Source organism: Mobula hypostoma, chromosome 22, assembly GCF_963921235.1.
Source record: "Mobula hypostoma chromosome 22, sMobHyp1.1, whole genome shotgun sequence".
In the NCBI taxonomy this organism is placed as follows: Eukaryota; Metazoa; Chordata; class Chondrichthyes; order Myliobatiformes; family Myliobatidae; genus Mobula; species Mobula hypostoma.
In genome coordinates, this window is record NC_086118.1 from 25,184,589 (window position 1) to 25,206,702 (window position 22,114).

The following is a 22,114-nucleotide window of genomic DNA, read 5'->3' on the forward strand; positions in this document are numbered from 1 at the left end:
CTGTTAACTGAATACTTTTAGCTGTAAGTTCATGTCAGTTGAGTACTCTTGCCCAGACTACACATTTTACCATTTTAACAGCCCAAATTACATGAGATCACGTTCTGCATCTTGTCCAACATGGCTGCTGCGGTAAGCAATTTTTTTTTTGAATTTACACCAAAATACAGCACATTAAAATTAACAGCATAAAAATACTTGCAGTATTTTGTAAATCTTTTCATTCCAGTTAAAAGTATACCAGAATTTATGCTTTATGGTCCACACTTTGCCTTGTAACACTTTAACCTACCACAGAGTTTGTCATTCTTGCTTATTTACATGTCTCCATTGGAGGATACTGTAAGGCTTACAAAATTTATGTTCACTCCAGTTTACAATTTTTCACCATTATATCTTTCTGGATTCTTTTTTGTCTACAAATCTTTTAGTTCCCATAAAAACACTAAGGCAGTGAAAATTTTAGCCGAACAAACCTCTTGCAGCAAGATTGCGGCTTTTAATTGTCCGTTCTCGGCTCCTAAATGCTAGTATTTAGTGAATAATCCAGGCTGACTGTTCAGTGCAGATCTGAGAGAGATTGCATTTTTGGAGATATCAGCTATTAAATGGGATGCCCTATCCGCTTGAATTCATAGTACCACTGGAAGAGCTCAAAATTCTCCCAATATTCAGGCAATGCTACCTCTTCAACCAGGAGCAGCAGTGGATTCATTCCAGTCATAGAATTGTGGGTACAAACACACCACATGACATAGCAACGTTTAACGCATTTCTAAAGTAATTCAGTGAGTTTTCCTGAGGACCCAGAGGTAATATTGATATTTAGTTTTAGCATCTAATGATTCTGTTGACAACTCCACTCCATTCTGAATAGTCATCACCTAGTCACATTAGACCAATAATTGCCAGCCCATGGTATCTTCAATCTGAACTTCTGCCTACTCCAGCATAACACTTCTGTGCTTGTGAACTTCCACCTGAAATGCTAACATAGAGTTTAACCGATCAGTTTTCCTGGTGTCAGGAACCAATAACAAAAGGGCCATTAACTGGTTAAAATGTTACAGGCACTACAGTGTGAACTCTTAAATGTTCCTGCTAAATTATTACTTCTTGTCAAACGCACTGTTTTACTTAACAGGATTCTGCAACCTTCACAATAACTACTCTTTGATTCATTTAACCCTTTATGTTATGTTCTAAATAGTACTGTTTTGTTTCTGCTAATGCAGCCTTAGGAAAATACAAAGGTACTGTATCAATAACATCTGCATAACTGCCTTTAGATATTAAGATGAGCATGAACGGGTTGGGGTGAAATATTCCAAGATATGGAGGATAACAGCTTACAAGTAGAAGACGTTAATTTGCCAATTCTCAAATAAGATTGCTTGTATTTGATTACTGGGCTATCTTTATACCTGTTCCTAACTTTACATATATGTGTATTTTATGAATTGAAATCATTTTGAGAAGTAAGGAATTAGATACAAATATTCTAAAGTACTGGAACAAGGTTTCAGTGCACTTGCTTTAACGCAGAAAGACAAAAAGAAATCAAAGGATTTCACAGAATTGACCGCCACTCACTAGAAGGCAGTGATGTGATGTTTTCTTGGAGCAACCATTTTTTGGATATGGATATAAATGGCGTTTTGTTTAAGGTTACACTAAGAAAATACTGAAATAGGGATCCAAGCTATGTACCTGGTGTAACCATTCTGTACAAAATCCTACAGAGCTAACTGACCACCCACCTATCATCTTTATGTTCCCTGTTTCCCAGTTGGGCTCATTATTGGCAGGTGAACATGCTCAGGCCTCCGTTGCTGCATATGAAGCTATCAAAACAAAAAAAAACTCATTTTACAAGAGTCCAAATGCAGGTTATCACCCACTTTGTAGCTTGAGAGTGACTGAGGCCAAAAAGAAAAAAATGATGTAATGTGCAGTACAATGCATCAGCAGCACTGAGGGTAGCAATTCACCTTCTTCAGTGGTTGAGGTCTTTAAGATAAGGAAACCAAGACAGTGTTCTTATTTGGAAGATCCAAGATTTTGATGTGCAGATGATGGAGTGGTGATAAATCTCCGAGTCAGTGTGGCGTTTGACTGAGGGGATTTGCAGGGAATGGTGTTTCTGTGAATTGATGCCCTTGATCATAAGGACAGTGAAAGTCATGAGCCCGTGGGTGGCATTTCATTCAGACTGGTAAATTGGGTATTTTCCCAGCTGGTGCCGAGCTTCCTAACTCCTTTCAGAGTCTGATTCATCACACTTCTGACTTATGCCTTCAATGGCTTTGGGTAGCCAGGAGATAAATCATTCCTTGTATTCCTTGTGAAGTACCCAGCCTCTTACCTCTTCCTGCTTGTACCTGCAGTATTTATGGACCTGGTTCAATTAGACTCTGTCCATCTGACTCCAGGGTGTTATTGCTAATGGATTGAGCAGTAGCAGTGTTATTGAATGTAAATAGTAGATGTTTAATTCTACTTCTGGAGTTGATCATTACTTGGTAATTGTAAGTGCAAATTATTTACCAGCCTGTTCCAGCTGGAAGGTTATCTGGATCATGGTGCACAAGAGAATGGGGTGGCAGTGTTAGCTGTGAGGAGGATGCTAAGAGGATGCAGGGTGACTTGGATAGGTTGGGTGAGTGGGCAAATTCATGGCAGATGCAATTTAATGTGGATAAGTGTGAAGTTATCCACCTTGGTGGCAAAAATAGGAAAACAGATTATTATCTGAATGGTGGCCGATTAGGAAAAGGGGAGGTGCAATGAGACCTGGGTGTCATTATACACCAGTCATTGAAAGTGGGCATGCAGGTACAGCAGGCGGTGAAAAAGGCGAATGGTATGCTGGCATTTATAGCGAGAGGATTCGAGTACAGGAGCAGGGAGGTACTACTGCAGTTGTACAAGGCCTTGGTGAGACCACACCTGGAGTATTGTGTGCAGTTTTGGTCCCCTAATCTGAGGAAAGACATCTTTGCCATAGAGGGAGTACAAAGAAGGTTCACCAGATTGATTCCTGGGATGGCAGGACTTTCATATGAAGAAAGACTGGATGAATTGGGCTTGTACTCGTTGGAATTTAGAAGATTGAGGGGGGATCTGATTGAAACGTATAAGATCCTAAAGGGATTGGACAGGCTAGATGCAGGAAGATTGTTCCCGATGTTGGGGAAGTCCAGAACGAGGGGTCACAGTTTGAGGATAGAGGGGAAGCCTTTTAGGACCGAGATTAGGAAAAACTTCTTCACACAGAGAGTGGTGAATCTGTGGAATTCTCTGCCACAGGAAACTGCTGAGGCCAGTTCATTGGCTATATTTAAGAGGGAGTTAGATATGGCCCTTGTGGCTACGGGGGTCAGGGGGTATGGAGGGAAGGCTGGGGCGGGGTTCTGAGTTGGATGATCAGCCATGATCATAATAAATGGCGGTGCAGGCTCGAAGGGCCGAATGGCCTACTCCTGCACCTATTTTCTATGTTTCTATGTTTCATTATCTGATAAGTTGCGAGTGGGCTGAACATTGTGCTTACTTCAACAAACGGCAACATTTCTGACTTGGTGGAGGGAAGACCTTTGATGATGCAACTGAGACTGTTTGGCTGCAGGCGTTGCTGAAACAGTGTTCATGGGGCTGATGTGATTGCCCTCCGACAACCATGGTCGTTTTTCTAAGTGTGAAGTATGATTTCAGGTTAATAAGTTTGCAGACGACACCAAAATTAGTGATATACTGCATAGGTTCTAGCCCAACAGGGGAAGTCAGCCAGTGAAGAGCAGATGGAAGTTAGTTGGGGCACGTGCAAGGTGTTGCATTTTAGCAGGTTAAACCAGGGCAAAAGTTGTACATTAAATGGCAGGGTCCTGAGAGCCTATTTAACAGAGAGACCTAGGGGTCAAGTACATAGTTTCTTGAAAATGGCAACACCAGTAGACAGGATGCTGAAACAGGCATATGACATGCTTACCTTCTTAAATCAGGAGAGACATAATAGGAGCATTGTGTGTTCTCCTAATCACGTGGCTATAGAAAGGATGTAGGCAACTTGGTTGTCATGGAGAACTTAACTAAACGACCTGTTTTCATGTTGTTCAACTTCATGACTTAGAAATGTGGATGATTCAATTTTATGCTGGCACTTTTTGAAGTCACTTTTAGTCAAGTGCTTCCTTGATATGTCTCAAGCAACACACATCAAAGTTGCTGGTGAACGCAGCAGGCCAGGCAGCATCTCTGGGAAGAGGTACAGTCGATGTTTCGGGCCGAGACCCCTTCGTCAGGATATGTCTCAACTCTCTTTGGGAATACAGCTCTCTTATTATTGTTTATTCTAAGGGTCCGATAAAATCTTCAATGACTGACTAAATAAATTGACCATTAGTAAGCAAATTCTTGGGTGAGTGGCACTTGGTAGCACTTTTGACAACACCTTGGTTGATGATGCAGAAATGACTAACAGGCAGTAATTAATTGGACAGGTTTTCTTTTGTGTGGGATAGTCATATCTGAGTTGGCTACACTGTCAGGTGAACACTGTCCTGCATGTGGGATCAAATGGAAAGTAAACTTGTTCTGATCTAAGTCTTCAGCACCACAAACAGTTTGGTGTCAGGGGTCATAGTGTGTGGCCTGTGTAGATTGGCGTGAATATTACGGGTGGGTGTGTGTAAATGGATAGGCATGTGTGAATGCTTGTTTGTCCATGGGCATGCTTATCAGTGTGCGGAAAAGCGTGTGTGTGCAGATGAGCGAATGGGTATCTGTAGCATATCTCACTCCCAATGTTAGACCAAAAACAATCCTTTTTTATAGACAAATTAAGCCAGTTAGTTCAACATGCAATTGTTTTCTATGCTGCAAGGGTAATGTATCTTTCTGAAATCCAGTTTTGGGATCTGGGGAGTACTGGGCAGGCCAACATTCATTATCTGTCCCTAAGGGTCAAGGAGAAGGGTGGCAATCAGCTGCCCTGCTGAATACTGCGTTCCTTCTGGTACAGACTAGTGCTGTTACTTGGCAGCTGCATGATATAGATTCATCAGCAGTGAAAGAAATGCGATATGTTTCCAATTTTGGATGGTGGCAGGGAGACTGCAAATGATTATCTTACAGTAATATAGGCTGGTGGGGGAACATACTTAAGAACATAGAAAAATCCTCAATGAAGACAAACACTTTATCAACATGTTAGTCAGAATGTATGTAAGTTTTACTTGACTTCAGGAGGTACATTTGAAATATATAAATAGCTTCAATGAAATATGAGTACCCACCTCAATGTACAGGGTGTAAGTGATTTGAAAAGTGCAGAGCGCTTGCATATTGTAACCAAAAAGAATCATACACTCAAGTTTCATCAGCAGAGGGTTGTTAACTCACAGTTCATACCTTATATTACCATTGTTTATTTTTCTCTGAACAACAGTGTGGAGAATATTCTTAGAATTATTTATGTATCTTTTATATAGTTAGCCTAGAAATTCTATAATCATGTGTTTCGAAATGTCAATTGCTTCATTGTAAGAACTTGGTTTGTTGTTTGACCGGATTTTACTTTTAAAGCCCCAGCAAATCTTAGTAATGTGTGCATTATCCCTGTGCATATAGGACTTAAAACAATTATACTGCATTCAACTAATTTGGCAGTTACCATTATATTACATACATGTAATTTCCCAGAACATGTTCAATAGCCAAGCTGAGCCTTGAAAATCTGATGCTCTGACTTTAAGCAATAGTTGGATGGAATATTTTCTACAAACTTTGTCAATCCAATTAAATTTGTGGTGCACACATTAAATTATCGTGATGTACTTTAGGAATATAAGTTAAGTTAAATGTATTTTGAAGTATTCTCTTTGTTTTCCTATAGCATCTTCTTTATTAAGCCTAGCATTCTTTTCTCTAAAGCGTTGATGGTGTCTCTGTGTTCCTGTAGCATGGGTGTGAGGGTGATGGACACTTCCTGGGTGGCCCGCAGAGGCTCCTCCATTGTCCGAAAAACATCCTCCACCCCGCCTGGCACACAACCCCCTCCTCCGCCCGCCGAACTCGCTGCTTCGTGTCAGTCGCCAATCCCCGAGCAGTCTGTAGAACGTTCCACTTCTCCCTCCCCCACTCCTCCACCTAGCGGCCCAGTATCAGGGGCCGAAACAGCAAGGTAAGAGTGTGTACCAGCTGCTGTGTCTGTGTCAGCAAGCTTTCAGAGCTTTCTACCCCTCCCGCCAACCACACACACCCCCCCCCCACCATTCTGCTTGACTGTTACCTGAGCTTCTGGCACATGCAGTGAGCTGAATGAGGAAAGCGTGCACATTTCTCATCAGTATAATGACACTGGTTACCGATTATATTGTGGCCATAAAACTTACCCAATCTCATTTTCTGCATTGTGAAGGAAAATATACAGTAGCATTTGTTTGGCCAGAAAGTAAAACGATGGCATTGTATAAATAGTGACTGCTTTTGAGGGTATTTGTCGATTAACTGTAGTGCCTCCTGGAACGCAAGATGACCAGAAGAGAGACACGATATTGGCTGACGGAATGAACAGTTCACCCAGTTGAACATTACACAATAAGGAGCATGAAGAGAAACAAAAATTTTGTGAAAAAAAACTGAAATTTAGTGAGTAGACATGGAAACTGTGGCAGGTGGAGTTCCATTTTGGGATCTTCACTATGAAACAACGAAAGGGAAGAGCAACTTCCGAATAGTAAGACACTAGGAATTCAGAATCAGACTTATTATCACTGACATATTTGATGTCAAGTTTGTTTTTTGCAGCTGCAATGCAGTAAAATACAAAAAAAAACTACAAATCACACTAATAAATAAATCGTGCAGAAAATTGAAATAACAAGTTTGTGTTCATGGACCGTTCAGAAATCTGATGACGAGGGGGAAGAAGGTATTTCGGAGTCTTTGAGGCATCTGTACCTTCTCCTCAACGGTAGTAACAGGAAGAGGGTACACCGTAGAGCATCCTCATGTCCTCAGTGAGGGATGCCGCCTTATTGAGGTTATCCGCGATGGTGGGGAGGGTTGTGCCCGTGATGAGCTGGCTGAGTTCTGGAGTATTATGGAGGAACAGAGAGATTTACAGAAGCAGGAAATGCAATGAATAGGTACAAGAGTAATGGAATAGGATCATGGGATAGAATCATCGAACATTGGTGAGGTCATTCAAAGTCATACAGCATATTGAGTATTTGTTGACGAAAACAAGAACTAATCAACCTAACCCCAATTTCTGGCATTTGGTACACAGCTCATAGTGTCAAGGAACTTTATAAAGCTTTCTTGTTCCACTACCCTTTAAGATAACGTTCCAAATCTCAGCTACTGTCTTATCTTCCCTCTATTTTTTCTCCTAATAAAAATCTTTGGAATGTTTGCTTTCATCTCAAGGATGCCAAAATAAATGGGGTGACTTTGTGAAGCAGTTGTGTCAAGCTTCATATAGACTGCACCTACTTAGTTCCATTCAAATGGCATCGGGAAGTTAACTTTGCAGATAGTACAAAGTAGTTGCACCAGAATCTCTTGGAGGGTGAAAGTGGAGACATAAAGTTAGTCTTCCTGCAGCGAATTGTTTTCTTCAGTGAGGAAAGATGAAGTGATCTAATCAACTTTTTAGATAATTATAGGAATTGAAAGGTGAGGCAAAAAATTACTTACTTGCTTGGAAGGTCCGGGAAAGGGGCATAACCTCACAGTCTGACTACTCAAGGGTTATATCAGGAAGTATATCTCCACATGGAGGGCAGTGAAATTATTCAATTCTCCAAAAACCTGCTGTAGTTAGGCTAAAAAGTGCAAGCAAGGCACTTCTGCTTGGAGTTAAAATATAAATAAGGCAAGATTCAAAGCAACAACAAAGTAACCAGGAAGGAAGAAGGACATGCTATACCAATAGCTTCCTCACATTTATAATGTTACTGTGCCCTAACAGTTACATCTTCAGGAGAAAAGTGTGCTGACGTTCAGCTTCAGCATCAAATAATGAGCAGTCACTATTTAATCCATTATACCCTTGGAAAAGAGAGTCGACTAATCTTTAACTGAGTCACAAAGATAATACAATATTATGTAACACCCATAAAATGCTGGAGGAACTCATGCCAGGCCGCGTCTGTGGAAATGAATGAACAGTCAATATTTCTAGCCAAGACCCTTCTTCAGAACTGGAAAGGAAGGGGGAAGATGCCTGAGTAAAAAAGATGGGGGAGGGGAAGGAAGACAAGCTGGAAGGTGATAAATGAAGCCAGGGAGACTGGAGAGGAAGGAATCTGATAGGAGAGGAGAGTGAACCATGGGAGAAAGGGAAAAAGGAGGGAACCAAGGGGAGGTGATAGGCAGGTGAGGAGAAGAGATGAGAGGCCTGAGTGGGGAACAGAAGAAGAGAGAAAGGGAAGGAAAATGAATTACTGGAAGGAGAAATCAATGTTCATGTCATCAGGTTTGAGGCCACCTAAACAGAATATGAGGAGTTGCTCCTCAATCCTGATAGGGGCCATCATTCATTGAGGAAAAAGAGGAGGCGATGGACCGAGGTATCAGAATGGGGATGGGAATTAATGAGCCATGGCCTCCTCGTCTGCCGTGATGAGCTATGACCTCCTGTTTTGTCATGATGAGGCCCCTCTCAAGGTGGAGGAGCAACACCTCATACTTTGTCTAGGTAGCCTCCAACCTGATGGCATGGGCATCAATTTCTCCCTCCCCCCTCCCTCTTCTATTCCCCACTCTGCCTTCTTAGCTCTCCTCCTCACCTACCTATTACCTCCCCCGGTGCCACTCCTTCTTGCTCTTCTCACATGGTTCACTCTCCTCTCCGATCAGGTTCTTCATCTCCAGTCTACCCAGCTTCACCTTCTAGCTAGTCCTCCTCCCCCCACCCCAGCACCTTTTTATTCGGGCATTTTCCGTCCTTCTTTCCAATCCCGAAGAAGGGCCTTGACCCGAAACATCGACTGTTTATTCATTTCCATAGATGCTGCATAACCTGCTGAGTTCCTCCAACAATTTACGTGTGTTGCTATGTATTTCCAGATCTGCAGAATCCCTTGTGTTTTTTTTACCTAACACTCCGGGCTTTTCGTTGCAATGTCATTAAATTGCCACTAGAGGGCGGTCTGTAAGCGTAAATGCATGGATTATGCAGCTGGAAGAGAAAAAAAACTGCAGACGTTAATTTAGATTTTACATTAAAGATTGAACACCAGGGGTATAATAGCTCAATTCAGAAACCAGTATTTACTGCTTTTGTCTTCAGGCTGCTAAATCAAGTAACACATTTGTACGATGGATTCCAGTTAATTGGGACACATTGAGACCAGTACATTTGGCCCCATTATGTGGCTTCCTGAATTATTTAAAGTTTCATGAATGTAGTTAAAAAAGTAAAAAAAAAAGGCAAACTACTATTTAACTGAATAACAAATTATGTACTTAAATGAAATACAAAACAAATTCAAACACTACCAATACTACTATAATACTATAAAACTGTGTTCCTAATAGTTCATTCCATGTATGCTGCCATGTTCTTTTGATTGACCGTAGATGAAGAAAGTCAGTGCAGACACCTAGTGAAGATAACCTTCATATAATGCTATAGCTGATAGCATCCTCCAAAGCTTTATGCATTGTAAAATTCAAGATGATTGTCGATACCTTAAAATTCTTCATAGTCCCTAACTTGTTGAAGTAGTGAAATTGTTTTATTTTCACTTCTGGCCTTTCTGGCTTGAAACTGCAGAGAACAAAACATTTCAGAATTTTCCTACTGCTTATTTCTCGCCAACTATTGGTGACAAAAATCACGGCTTTTTTAACACTAGCACAGACGGCTGATGCTATTTAAAGACTTCTTGCTCTAAGTACAGTGTAATGTCTAATGACCATACACGTACACGCATCTGACGCTGATTAAAAACTGTCCAGCAACAGTCTCCTGTCCTGGTTAAGTCCCCAAATAAATGGAGGGACTCCCAGCTATTTTCTTGATCAGTTTTTATCTTTAAGATTTGTCCCAAATAACCCCTATTAACTAATGGTCCAATTAATTGTATTTACTAGTAAAATCCTCCTCAAAGTGTTGATGAAGGTGATACTAAATGTCTTTATTTCATTCAGAATTGGAAAGAAGCACACCAACAACCAGAAACATTTTCTGAAATGATCATGGATTTTTCAGGATTGTTTTCGGTCAAGGACAAGAAATACTGAACAAGCTTAACTCACCCTGCATCTTTTATCTAATTTTTTTTTTCTATTGAAGTACTGTAATCGGCTTCAAATTTTAAGCTGTAGTTGTGAGACTGAACAAATGGTGCATATCAATAACAAATATAATGGTATTGTTGTTCCCACAATCGCTTCATCTAGTAACTATGTTTAACTAAACTGTGAAACATAATATAATCAGAAGGGAGCAGAATGTTTATTATAGAGTGGAACTATTCTTCAAATGCTTTTGTTATTTTCCTATAATAGTACAATAACTTTATTGATATCTTAAGAAATGACTTCTAAATTAGCTTATAATTATCTGTAGGGCAATTTGGGGTTCCTGAGGGTATATTTGTCACTTTAATTGTGATTCCACTTTAGTGTGTCAATATTACATCAATAGAAAACTATTTTGAGATCTTGACATTTTTTAATCTGATAAACTTTTTAAATATCTCTATATAAAAATATTTATAGAAATTGACTACTCTTGTGATTGAGCAGAAAAGCCATGGTAAAGTAGTTAGCTCCATCCAGTCTATTTGGGTATGTATAAATCACTGAGCAACAGACATTGCACACATTGTAATTTGTGTTTTACTTGCTAGTTAAGACACTAAGATTATAACTTGTCTTAAGATAATGAAAAGCTTTCAAAAGAAATGATCAGAATTTATCCCAATAATGTGATTGGAATATGTTTGCATAGGCCAAACTTTATTGTCTTCAAGCTCTCTGGTGTTCTCATTTAATAAATAATTCATAATTCAGGCCCTAATACACAATCATATTACTGTTGATGCTAAAATACTCTGAATTACCATCAGGAATTAAAATTAAAAGTATGCTTAGTTGCTTAAACTATTGTATTCGATGTACACTGTATTGGCATTTAATATTTCTAAACAAAGCTGGTCATGCAATAGTAGTGTAGTGGTTAATATAACGCTTTATAGTACCAGTAACCCAGGTTCAATTCCTACCACAGCTTGTAAGGAGTTTGAACGTTCCCCTTGACACTATCTGGGTTTCCTCCAGGTGCTCTGGTTTCCTCCCACAGACCAAAGATGTACCGGTTGGTAGGTTAATTGGTCATTGTAAATTATCTCATGATTAGTCTAGGTTTAAATCAGGGGATTGCTGAACTGCACAGCTCAAAGGGCCAGAAGGGCCTATTCCTTGCTGTATCTTAATAAATGAATAAATACATTTTATATATTTTAGATAAATTAAAAGTTAAAGGATAAGGCAGATCCTTTCCAATTTGTTTTTGTTTACGTGGTTGATGGGAGTGAGCCTACATGGGTCATTTTTAATTAAAATTCAGCATTATCAAACCACCTGGCCATTATTCAACTCTCACAATGTTCATTGCTTTGGGGAAAGATGTATAAATTGCCCTGAAATAATATTTCTTCCTTTGCACTCTCACCAAGTGTAAAAATTATCCCCATCAATCAAGCATCCCCAGTTGCACGAAGAAGCTATCAGTGAGTGTTATTTCTACAACTGAACGGCTGAGAAAGCTATGTTGTGGGGCACATCATAAATCAGCAATGTTTGCTGTAAAATTCATCCCAGGTCAGCAACACTAAATGTGACAATGTCAGAACAATGTTCTGCAGCTGAAAATTTGTTCTATTGGTCAGCTTTGGCACTGCCATCCAGGAATGTGATTCACATTCAATCAGGTTCTATTCCCTCAGGCATGAATGAATCCGGACTTTTATTTATTTTGTTAAATCTCTTACCCCGAATACGTTTGTTCAATTTCTTTTTCAAATCAAAAATTTTGCCTCCCTGCAGTACAAAAATACACACTCAATAAAATAGAAAAAAAAATGGCTTGAGAAACTATTGGTGTATCACTGTTGCTTTGAATTCAAGTGCAGTGAATGCATGTGCACTCTGTATTTTAAATCCTAATGCTTAAGTTTGCAAAACCTTATAACACGTTTCACATTCAGCATGGCACTGCTCCGCCCTTGGTGTCCGCTGTGTGTTGTGTAGTCACCCACCCACCTTAACGGCCCTGCTTTGTTGCTGTATGCAAATGTCTATTGTATATTGTCAAGCAGTGTCCGAGTTACTAAACCATGTACTTTTTTCTCTGTTGATTTTTTTTTCCCCCTGTTCTATTTTCTTTTGTACCTCTCCCAACAAATGTTGTTGCTCTCTTAATGTTTACAGCGCAGACGAGTTGCCTTCCAATTGGTCGGATTCCTGTTATTCTTATCCGTCCCCAGAGGATGACAGATCTACCCCGTCTCCTTGCTCCCAGCATGCCCACCATTTCTACCATAAGGCTCAGCCATCTGCTCGGCCTGAGGCTGTACCCCAAGCCTCGCCCCCTCAGCGATGGCCCGGGTACAGCCCAACCTTGCTCACTCGGCCTCCTTCCCCACAGCAGCTTGACATCAACTCTAACCCTCAGCCGTGCTCCCTTCACCTCCCTAAGCCGGGCTCCCCTACTGACTTGCATGTATCTGAAACTAACGTCTCACCTGTCTACATCAAAACCCCTCTTCTCCTAACCAAGCACAACCCCCATTGTAACCCCTCCACCCCTTCTGTGTCAGCCTCTCCCCCTTGGGTCGGCTGCGCCTGTGCCAGAGACAAAGGAACCAGGCTAACTAGGTAAATATTTGCAATTCATGCCTCAGTGCAAAGAATACCTTTGAAACTGTAGTTAAAGCTATTGTTAGGGTTTGTACTGAGGGAAAGTAACAGACAATTAATAAAGAAAATAATGTGCAGGGCTCACGTGTATATGTTGAGTGTGCATGTTGTATAAGTTAGTTAACCAAGACTGGTAGAAATATGTGTGCGTTTATTCTATATGTGTATGTCTACACTGAGACCAAACAGGTTCCCATGTACAAGTAATCCTCTTCTTTCTCTCTTCAGTGCAATGAAAGGCAAAGAACTCTCCCCTGTGATTGGACAGAAAGGCAGGCCCGTTTCTGACCATGTGACTTCTTCCAGCAGCCTGCAGCAAAGCATTGCCACAAGTCAGCTGCCAAGTGAGCAGAGCCCCCATACATTGCGCAAAGGTGGACACTTACCTTTTTTTTAAATGCTTATTAAATCTGCTTCGTTGTACGCTGACTGCTTTTGAAGTAGATAATGGGCTTATGGGTGTGTCATGAAATCCAATAGGTTTGAATAGGCACGTTTAATCTCAGAGAAATGTATTACAATATACATACTGAAATTCTTTTTCTTCGCAATCATTCACGAAAACAGAGGGGTGCTCCAACGAATGAATGCCACTTAGATGTTACAACCCAAAGGCCCCCCCCACCCAGTTTCCTCCTCCCACGCGTAAGCAGCAGTAAAGTGAAACGCCCTTCCCCCACCAGCTAAAAGCACCTGCACCTCCCACCGAGCACTCAGGCGTGCAGCAAATCATCAATAAAGACACAGATCTGCAGTACCCCAAAGACTACTCGTTCACCCGGTAATTCGACATACCACAGGGTCTCTCTCTCTCCCTAATAAGGAAAAAAGAAGTGCCCCGTTTCACAGCGAGACGGGAGATGTAACAAACAACTCACTGATATACGGTGTTATAAAGTCTGTGGCGTCACTTTTTCCGAGCTCTGTGCCCAAAGAACTTGGGTCTCTGGGCACACAGCCAGCAGCCAGCTCGCTGCTTTCGATCTTCCATTTATTCCCATGACACTTCAGGCAGCAGCACGGGCCTCAAACCCGCCCGCCTCCAGAGCCATGGAAATCGGGCACCCTGAAGGCGCGCTTGCCTTCCAGGCCCCGTCCTTGGCATATCGAAAGGCGGCCGGTCGTGAGGCCCTGAGAGCGGGCCCCGTGTCCACAAAGAACCAAAGTCAGCGTGTAACTCCAAAAGGAACCCTAAAAAGGAAGAAAAGAGATACCAAAGATAGAAATAGAGCTGTTTCCGAAGATACAAGCAAAGGAGTCGCCATTAGGCGCCATCATCCTAAGCTCCACCCCCCATTGTAGACAGAGTCACGAGTGGGGAAGTTACTTGGCACTGCAGTGTAGGACACACTCAGATCCAACAGAGCATATAATGTGATATAAGCACATTATAATGTTCCAAATTTAAAAAATGGCAAAAGATCCAGTGTTCTGCCTGTAAATTGGGTGGGAATTTTCAAACAATAGGCATAAAATTCAGGGCACTGGAGTCTGATGTTTAGGAGACTGGATGTGAAGATTCAGGTCAGTTTGCTGTTTTACACTGGAAGTTACAACAATATCAAGAAAGAGAAACACACCATGAGATACTGAATACGATTGTGTACCAAACTGTAATATCAGCATTAGCATCTGGCACAGTGGTGGATGGTTGGTAAGAAAGGGTATGTGTGCAAGAAGTGAAAAACCTAACTGTTGCGTTTCCTCCAAAGCTCCAAATATTGTCCACATTAAAAAGATGCAATGTTTGCATCATGGAGTTTTGATTTGAGGGGAAATGGGAACAGCTGGACATGTGAGTCTAGTACAGGAGATTCAGACATGAAAGCAGATGCCATTTAAGGGATGGATTTGAGCTTAAATGATCAATATCATTAAGTGATCACCATGTCACGTGACACTCTGATTCAAGGGTTATAAGCAGTCAAATGACAACAGAAGATGGTGGAGGTAATCAATATGCTGGGAAGGAAAGAAAAACAGAGTCAGCAGTACAGATCAGTGTCCTCTCATTACTGCTGATACTCGATCTCCTACTAGGGAACAAGACAGTGTAGGTGACAGAAGTGTGTGTAGGGGAACACTTTGGATTTAATGATCATAATTCCATTAGTTTCAAGATAATTATGGAGAAGGATAGGGTCGGCTTGAGATTCAGAAAGGATCTGGCAAGTGTGGATTGGGACAGGTGTTTCTGGCAAAGGTGTGCTTAGTAAGTGTGAGGCTTTCAAAAGTGAAATTTTGAGCATATAGTCTTTGTATGTTCCTGCAGAATAAAAGGCAAGGCTAACAGGTTTAAGGAACCTTGGTTTTTGAGGGATACAGAGGCCCTCGTTAGGAAGAAGGTGGAGGTGCATAGCAGGTATAGGCAGCAAGGAACAAATAAGGGTTTTGAGGAGTATAAGAAATGCAAGAGAACACTTAAAAAGGAAATCAGGAAGGCTTAAAAAAAAAGGTACGATCCTCTAGCAGTTTACAGATATATTAAGAGCAAAAGAATAGGGAGGGACAAAGTTGGTCCTCTTGAAGATCAGCATGAGGAAGATATTTCTGTATCTGAGGCAAAATAGTAGTGAGGTCATGGACTGCATGCAGATTACAGTGCTTGTTGGTCCACACAGGTTGGTTGTAGATGATTGCATCTCTGACTAGAAGCTTGTGACTAGTAGTATGCTGCAGGGATCAGTTATGTATGTTATTGTCAACTAGTATTTCAATGATCTGGATGATAATGTGGGAAACTGGATCAGCAAATTTGTGGATGACACCAAGACTAGGGGCATAGTGGACAACAAGATGGCCAGAAAAGCTTGAGGTGGGTTCTGGACCAGCTGAAAAAATGGGCAGAAAAATGACAGATGGAATATAATGCTGACAAGTGTGAGCTGTTGTATTTTTGGAGAACAAACCCGGCTAGGACATGCATGGTGAATGGTCGAGCACTGAGGAGTGTACTAGAACAGAGGGATCTGGGAACACAGATCCATAATTCCTTCAAAGTACTGTCACAGGTACTATAGATAGGGTTGTAAAGAGAGCTTTTGGCACATTGGCCTTCATAAATCAAAGAATGGAGATGTAATGTTGAGGTTGTATAAGATGTTAGTGAGGCCTAATTTGGAGTATTGTGTACACTTCTGGTTAACTACCTACAGGAGAGATATCAATAAAATTGAGAGTGCAGGAAAAAATTGACAAGGATGTTGCTGGGACTGAAGGAACAGAGTTATAGGGAAAGATTGAAATGGTTAGGACCTTATTTCCTGGAGAGCTGGAAAACAAAGGGAGATTTGATCGAGGTATACAAAATGACGAGTGGTATAGGTAGGGTAAATACAGCAGGCAATTTCCACTGAGGTTGGGTGAGACTGGAAGTAGAGGTTAAGGGTGAAAAGTGAAATGCTTAAGGTTGACTTCTTCACTCAGAGGGCGATGAGAGTGTGGAACAGGTTGCCAGCACAAGTGGTGGATGCGGGTTTGATTTCAATATTTAAGAGGAATCTGGATAAGTACACGGATGGGAGGGGTTAGAGACCTATGGTCCAGGGGTAGGTCGATGGCACTAGGCTGAATAGCAGTTCAGCAGAGACCAGATGGGCTGAAGGGCCTGTTTCTGTACTGTATTGTTTTATGATTCCACTAATTCAGTCATGAAAATCTAGCTGAGAATTTTGAAGCTATAGTCATGAAACTGAGGTGAGCGTTGTCGGCTGTTTAGGCAGCTGAAGCACAAAGCACACAGATGTGAGGATTTATGCAGGTTTGCCACACAGTTCACCGTCTCACCATCAGGAGGAACAGCTGTGTCTTACAATAAAACGCTGAACCACAGGAGAAAGGGGAAAAGAATAGAAGGTGAATCAGAAGAGCTCCTTTCTCCAAGCCAATAGTGAAGAACTAATTCATGTGTAGCACAAGTAACTGTGACCTGATTCACCAAATGCCCCCCTTCCCCCTTCCCTCCATCTTCTGAACTTGATAACTTGGTAACAATAAATCCTATCAGAATGAACATCGTCAGGAAAACCGTGCTAATTTACTATCAAACATAAACTAATTTTGATCAGTCATTAGTCCTTTTCTTTCATATGCCTGTGCTCCTTACTCTGACCTTAATACAGGAGAGTTTCTGGTTGTTATTATGATACTGATGATGAGGCCATAGCCAGTGTCAGGAGATAAGAACAACGAAGAGGTTGAAATGCTCAAATCTAATCTTGTTTTAAACATCTGAAGTATCAGACGGTGTAATGGTGCACTGCATTGTTACAGTCTTTTGGTGACTATACAGTTGGTGTGTTCATGTCTTTGAACATATGTATGAAACATAGAAACATAGAAAATAGGTGCAGGATTAGGCCATTCGGCCCTTTGAGCCTACACCACCATTCAGTATGATCATGGCTGATCATCCGTGGCAGGCAAGGGAGCATGTATTGCCCTTTTCTAAGTGTGCTTGAGAAGATAATGGTTGTCTTTGCGTATATGAAAGTAAAGTGGCCCTGCCCAGGCTCCCTCCCTTCATAGACCTGCCTCTCATCCTCCCTCCTCCATTCTCTCCAACCTTCCCCATCCCCCAAACTTGACCTTCTCTCCCACAATCATGCCTTTCCTCCTTCCAACCCACTCCACTCTCTTCTCTCCCCCCCCCCCCAATTAAGTCTCTCCTCCACACTGTTCAGCGTATTGGCGGGGAGGAGAGGGGTGATACAAGGTGGTCCACTCTCTGACCAGAGCACACCTTGTGGTTCTGTTCTGACATTCCTTCTCCCTCGTTGGATCCTTTAAATTTCCTCAGTGGTACCCGCAAGCATTTCTTCCCTTATGTAGTCCTCTGTGTCTCATGAACACTAATGGGGCAGCATGGTAACGTCGTGTTTGGTATACCGCTTTAGTGTACCAGCAACCTGGGTTCCATTCTCGCCGTTGCCCGTAAGGAGTTTGTAGGAAACCCCAGTGACCGCGTGGGTTTCCTCCAGATGCTCCGGTTTCCTCCCACAGTCCAGCGGCATACTGGTTGACAGGTTAATTGGTCATGATAAGTTATCCCCTGATTAGGCTAGGATTAAACTGGGGTTGCTGGGCAGTACAGCTCGAAAGGCCAGAACAGCCTATTCCACACTGTATCTCAATAAATGATAGTGCGGAACTTGTTCTCACTGCTGCGCTGCACAGATGTCCCTCTATGTATGTCAGTATAAGATCAATCATTGACATAAAATATATATTTTAATTTGAACATTTACTTTTTATTTAGATGAACACCTATTTTCTGAAAATTTCCAGCATTTTGTGTGCATTGCTCTGGATTTGAGCATCTGCAGAATCACTTGAGTTTTCTTAAATGATACTTTGTCCAATAAAATTGGGCTTTATAAGTAATACAGTCTATTTTTTTTTCTCTTTACAGCTGCAAAGAAGGTGGTGCCGTTACCACCCAAAATCCCATTTGACCAGGCGACAGGCCAGCCTTCACCCGCCAGCCTTTCTCCAACCCCTCCGAGCACTCCCTCCCCATACGCTGCAAACTTCCCTCAAGCCTATACCTTGCCACCAAGCCAAACTCCCCCAGCCGCACCATCCCTGTCCTCTCCTCCTTCCCAAACAAGCACTTTAACCAAATCTCGACCCACGGTGAAGCCGAGACAAAGGCCCACACTTCCACCTCCACAACCTCCCACCCCGGGCCTTTCTGGACCCAGTCCGCAGCCCCTGGAACATACTATTTTAGCTGGAGAAAGCATGTCTACAGGTATGAATTTACATTAATTTAACCATCTCTGCAGATTAATCCAACTCATGCTCACTTCACACTGATTTTAAAAATCAATGAAATAATGCTTACATAAGATACTCATTTTGGAATTATAAGATCAGTGAAATGAATTTGAATTCTTGTTTTGAAAGCTAATCGAAAATTGTAGTGACTTACAGTTTTAAAATGAAAACTATACAAGAGATTTTTAAAATGTATTCTCAAAACACAAAACATACATAGTTTTGCTTCTAGTTGCCCAAGAAGGTAATAGTGACCTACCTTCTTGAATCACTGTTCACAATTTGATACAATGGCTGGGCCATTGCTAGGCACAGTTTAGAACAGCATTTCCCAGCCTTTTTTATGTTGTGGACCAATACCATTAAACAAGGCGTCAGTGGAGCCCAGGTTGGAAACCCCTGGTTTAGAGTCAATCACGTTGAGATCTCAACTGATCAGCTTGGATAAAATCAGCAGGGCTCCTTCACTATAAGAAATTATTTGACTGGGGGTACAATGATGATCACCTTACCAATTATTTTCTCCAGTTTTTTTTTCAATTAATCTTGAATTCCTTTTTGTAATTAAAGCTTGGGGTTTATAAATCTATTAACATCACTGCTGCCTTCGGTATCTGGTGACTAAATCACTGGTTAAATCAGTTTACTGGTGGATACTGTCTAATAACATTTGAATCCAATATTCTGTATTCTCAGACAGCCCACCATACATGGCTTCTCTTGGTACCCCCACTACTTCCCATCCCCTGTTCCTACAATGAGGTTTGCAATGGCTGACTGGAACCACATCAATGGCCGTCCTAATAAGATTCTGAGAATATCTCAACAACATAAACAACTCACGGCCATCTCCCAAATTCTGGCATTGAGTTTGGAGAAAAACATGAATTTAAGTATGACTTTTGATACATGACATACATAGAACTACAGTTCCATTGTCAGAAGAATTGTGTTGTTAAAGAATCAAACAAGAATTCAAATGCATGATTTGAATTAAAGTTATTTTGCAATAAATTGGTAAAATAATAGGATGAAATTATACTGTTCAAGAAACATGTAGTGGTTTTAAACGATTTAAAACAGTGTGTATTTCTCATATTTTAAGAAGTGGACCTTTAATTCCGTAAATACGAGGAACCTTTAATTCCAATGTGCTCGAGGTCAATTAAAAATTACAAGAACAGCCTCTTTAGATAGTTTTACAAGTATCCAGGAAGTTATCATTCTCACTTCTATACCCATTATCCCTTCAACACAGCCAAAAAATCCCTAAAACCATATTTTGGGTTTCTACAGAAGGTCTCAACTGCTTAGAAAACACCTCCAATTACAAGCCCAGTTACCTCCTTGCAGCAGGGGTCACCTGTCTGCATGCAGCCTCCTGAGGTGCCTGTTTTGGAAGATCCTACAGTGCTGGGTCTGTGGCAGGTAACTGCCCGATGATTCACCACTTAGCTGCTATTTAGAATCATTTCCTCTCTTCTGTGGCTGAGAAACCAATGCAAAGGTGCAATGATGACTAACATCAATTTAAATAAAGTATTTGCCGTGCAGATGACATTTAGTGCAAAATGAACAAATGGAGATATAAGAATGGAAGGAAGGCACCATTTTTTTCTATAATTGGGCAATAGGATGTTGGCTTTTCAGAATCCTGGTAACCCGTTTTATTGAACACTCAATCATTAATATACTGAAATGGATACAAATTCAGCTGACAGTAATGGATAAGCATCTCATTTGTATTTCATTGCTTTGTAATTTTTTAAAAAGAAAAATGTTTCATTTCTCCCCACCAATAATGGCTGTTATTACTGACGACCATGAAATATGTATTCGAGCATGAGAAAGAGATATAACAGTAACACTCTCTGAATTATCAAGAAATACCAGTTCATAGAACTGAGCATTAGCTGATGTATCTGACTGACTGCAATCTAATTAATTGCAATGTCTATATATAACAAACTCTAAGCAGAAATTAAACTTTTTGAACTTTAATTGGGGAAAAATTATATAAATGGCTTTATTTAAGAAATATTGTTACAAATAATACTTTCAAATCATTTTTGCACTGGGTCAATTGTCTTTCAATGCCCAAAGGACATAATAATATTTACTGCAGTGCTCAGTTAAACACATTTTGCAGTAGAATGTAACTCATCATTTTACACACAAGATTCTGCAGATGCTGGAAATCCAGAGTAACACATACAAAATGCTGGAAGAGCTCAGTAGGTCAGGCAGCACCTATAGAAAGGAATAGAGTGTTGACTGTTTACTTTCCTCTATAGATGCTGCCTGACCTAAGTTCCTCTAGAATTTTGTGTGTGATACTATTTTAAACATTTTGAGATGATTAATATAATCAATAAATGGAAATAAAGGAGGGCCTTTCCTGCTAAAGAGGAAGTTCCATCTGCATTATTGGAAAGTCAGTAAACCATAGTCACTCAAAAGCCAAACAGTTTCAGCAGTTTTACATCCATTCTGTTAATTTCCCGAAGCGGAAAGTTCACTTTAACCTAAGCTTGGTATGTTGTTGCCCATTCCGCTGCTCAACAAACCAAGCAAGAAGGCTGCATTTTTCCACGTGCAAAAATCCTGAACCTTACCAAAGTATAACATTTATGAAGTCAAATTAGTTTACTTGCTATTAACATAAAAATAATTTAGATACTTGGAAATATTGATGAAGCCTCTGATAACCATCCTAGTAATCAAACAAGTCATTCATGCTGGGCATATAATGTGGTCATTCACTGATCTTGTCTTATTTATTTCTGTTGAGGTCATATGTATTACCATATTTAACTAAACATTGACTTAGCTTCAGTATAGCTTTAAAAGCTGTATGCAAAGGTTTCTATAGCATTTTAAATTTCTACAATTGGCCCCATTCCTGTGCCTTCTTGTATAGTGTGTAATGCCTTTTGGTCATGCTAGTAAGGAGAAGAATCTCATCAATGTACAAATTAGGACCGAGGCTATTTATAAGTACTTTACAAATGCATTTTCCTGAATGTAGTTTACCCTTTTTTTATTCTCATTTTCCTGATCCAAGCTGTTCTTAAAATGGCAAAGAGCAGTTATAATTTAAGGATAAAATCCATGCTGTTCAGAAGTGCTGATAGTAAGTCCTGTTGTTAATAATTTCATGGCAACTCATCCCTGATGATTTTCTGTCAGGCAACTGTCAGTTAACATGCCGAGGCATGTGATTTCATAGAAAGAGTAGGGCTCAGAAACCTAAAAATAAACCTAAGAATAAATCCTAAAATTGGGAGTGTGCAATTAAAAACCATTTCAACCCAGAGTACAACAATGGTAACATCTGTTTCTAAGTGTCCTAACGTTGTTGGGAATTTGACTCCTGATCTTTAAGCTGGATTTCCATTTG

The 22,114-nt window shown here is 40.7% G+C and overlaps 1 protein-coding gene across 7 annotated transcripts in view; it reads left to right on the forward strand.

Moving 5' to 3' along the window:
- LOC134360220 (rho GTPase-activating protein 44-like) overlaps positions 1-22,114 on the forward strand; it is a 297,116-nt gene that overhangs the window by 267,382 nt on the left and 7,620 nt on the right. For 3 of the 7 annotated variants that reach the window (XM_063074294.1, XM_063074293.1, XM_063074296.1), the window contains exons 17-21: positions 1,236-1,253; positions 5,960-6,181; positions 12,448-12,894; positions 13,165-13,310; positions 18,347-18,688. In XM_063074294.1, the coding sequence (XP_062930364.1) occupies positions 1,236-1,253; positions 5,960-6,181; positions 12,448-12,894; positions 13,165-13,310; positions 18,347-18,688 (1,175 nt within the window). The remainder of the gene's footprint in view (positions 1-1,235; positions 1,254-5,959; positions 6,182-12,447; positions 12,895-13,164; positions 13,311-18,346; positions 18,689-22,114) is intronic. The other 4 variants (XM_063074295.1, XM_063074297.1, XM_063074298.1 and 1 more) reach the window with 4 other exon arrangements.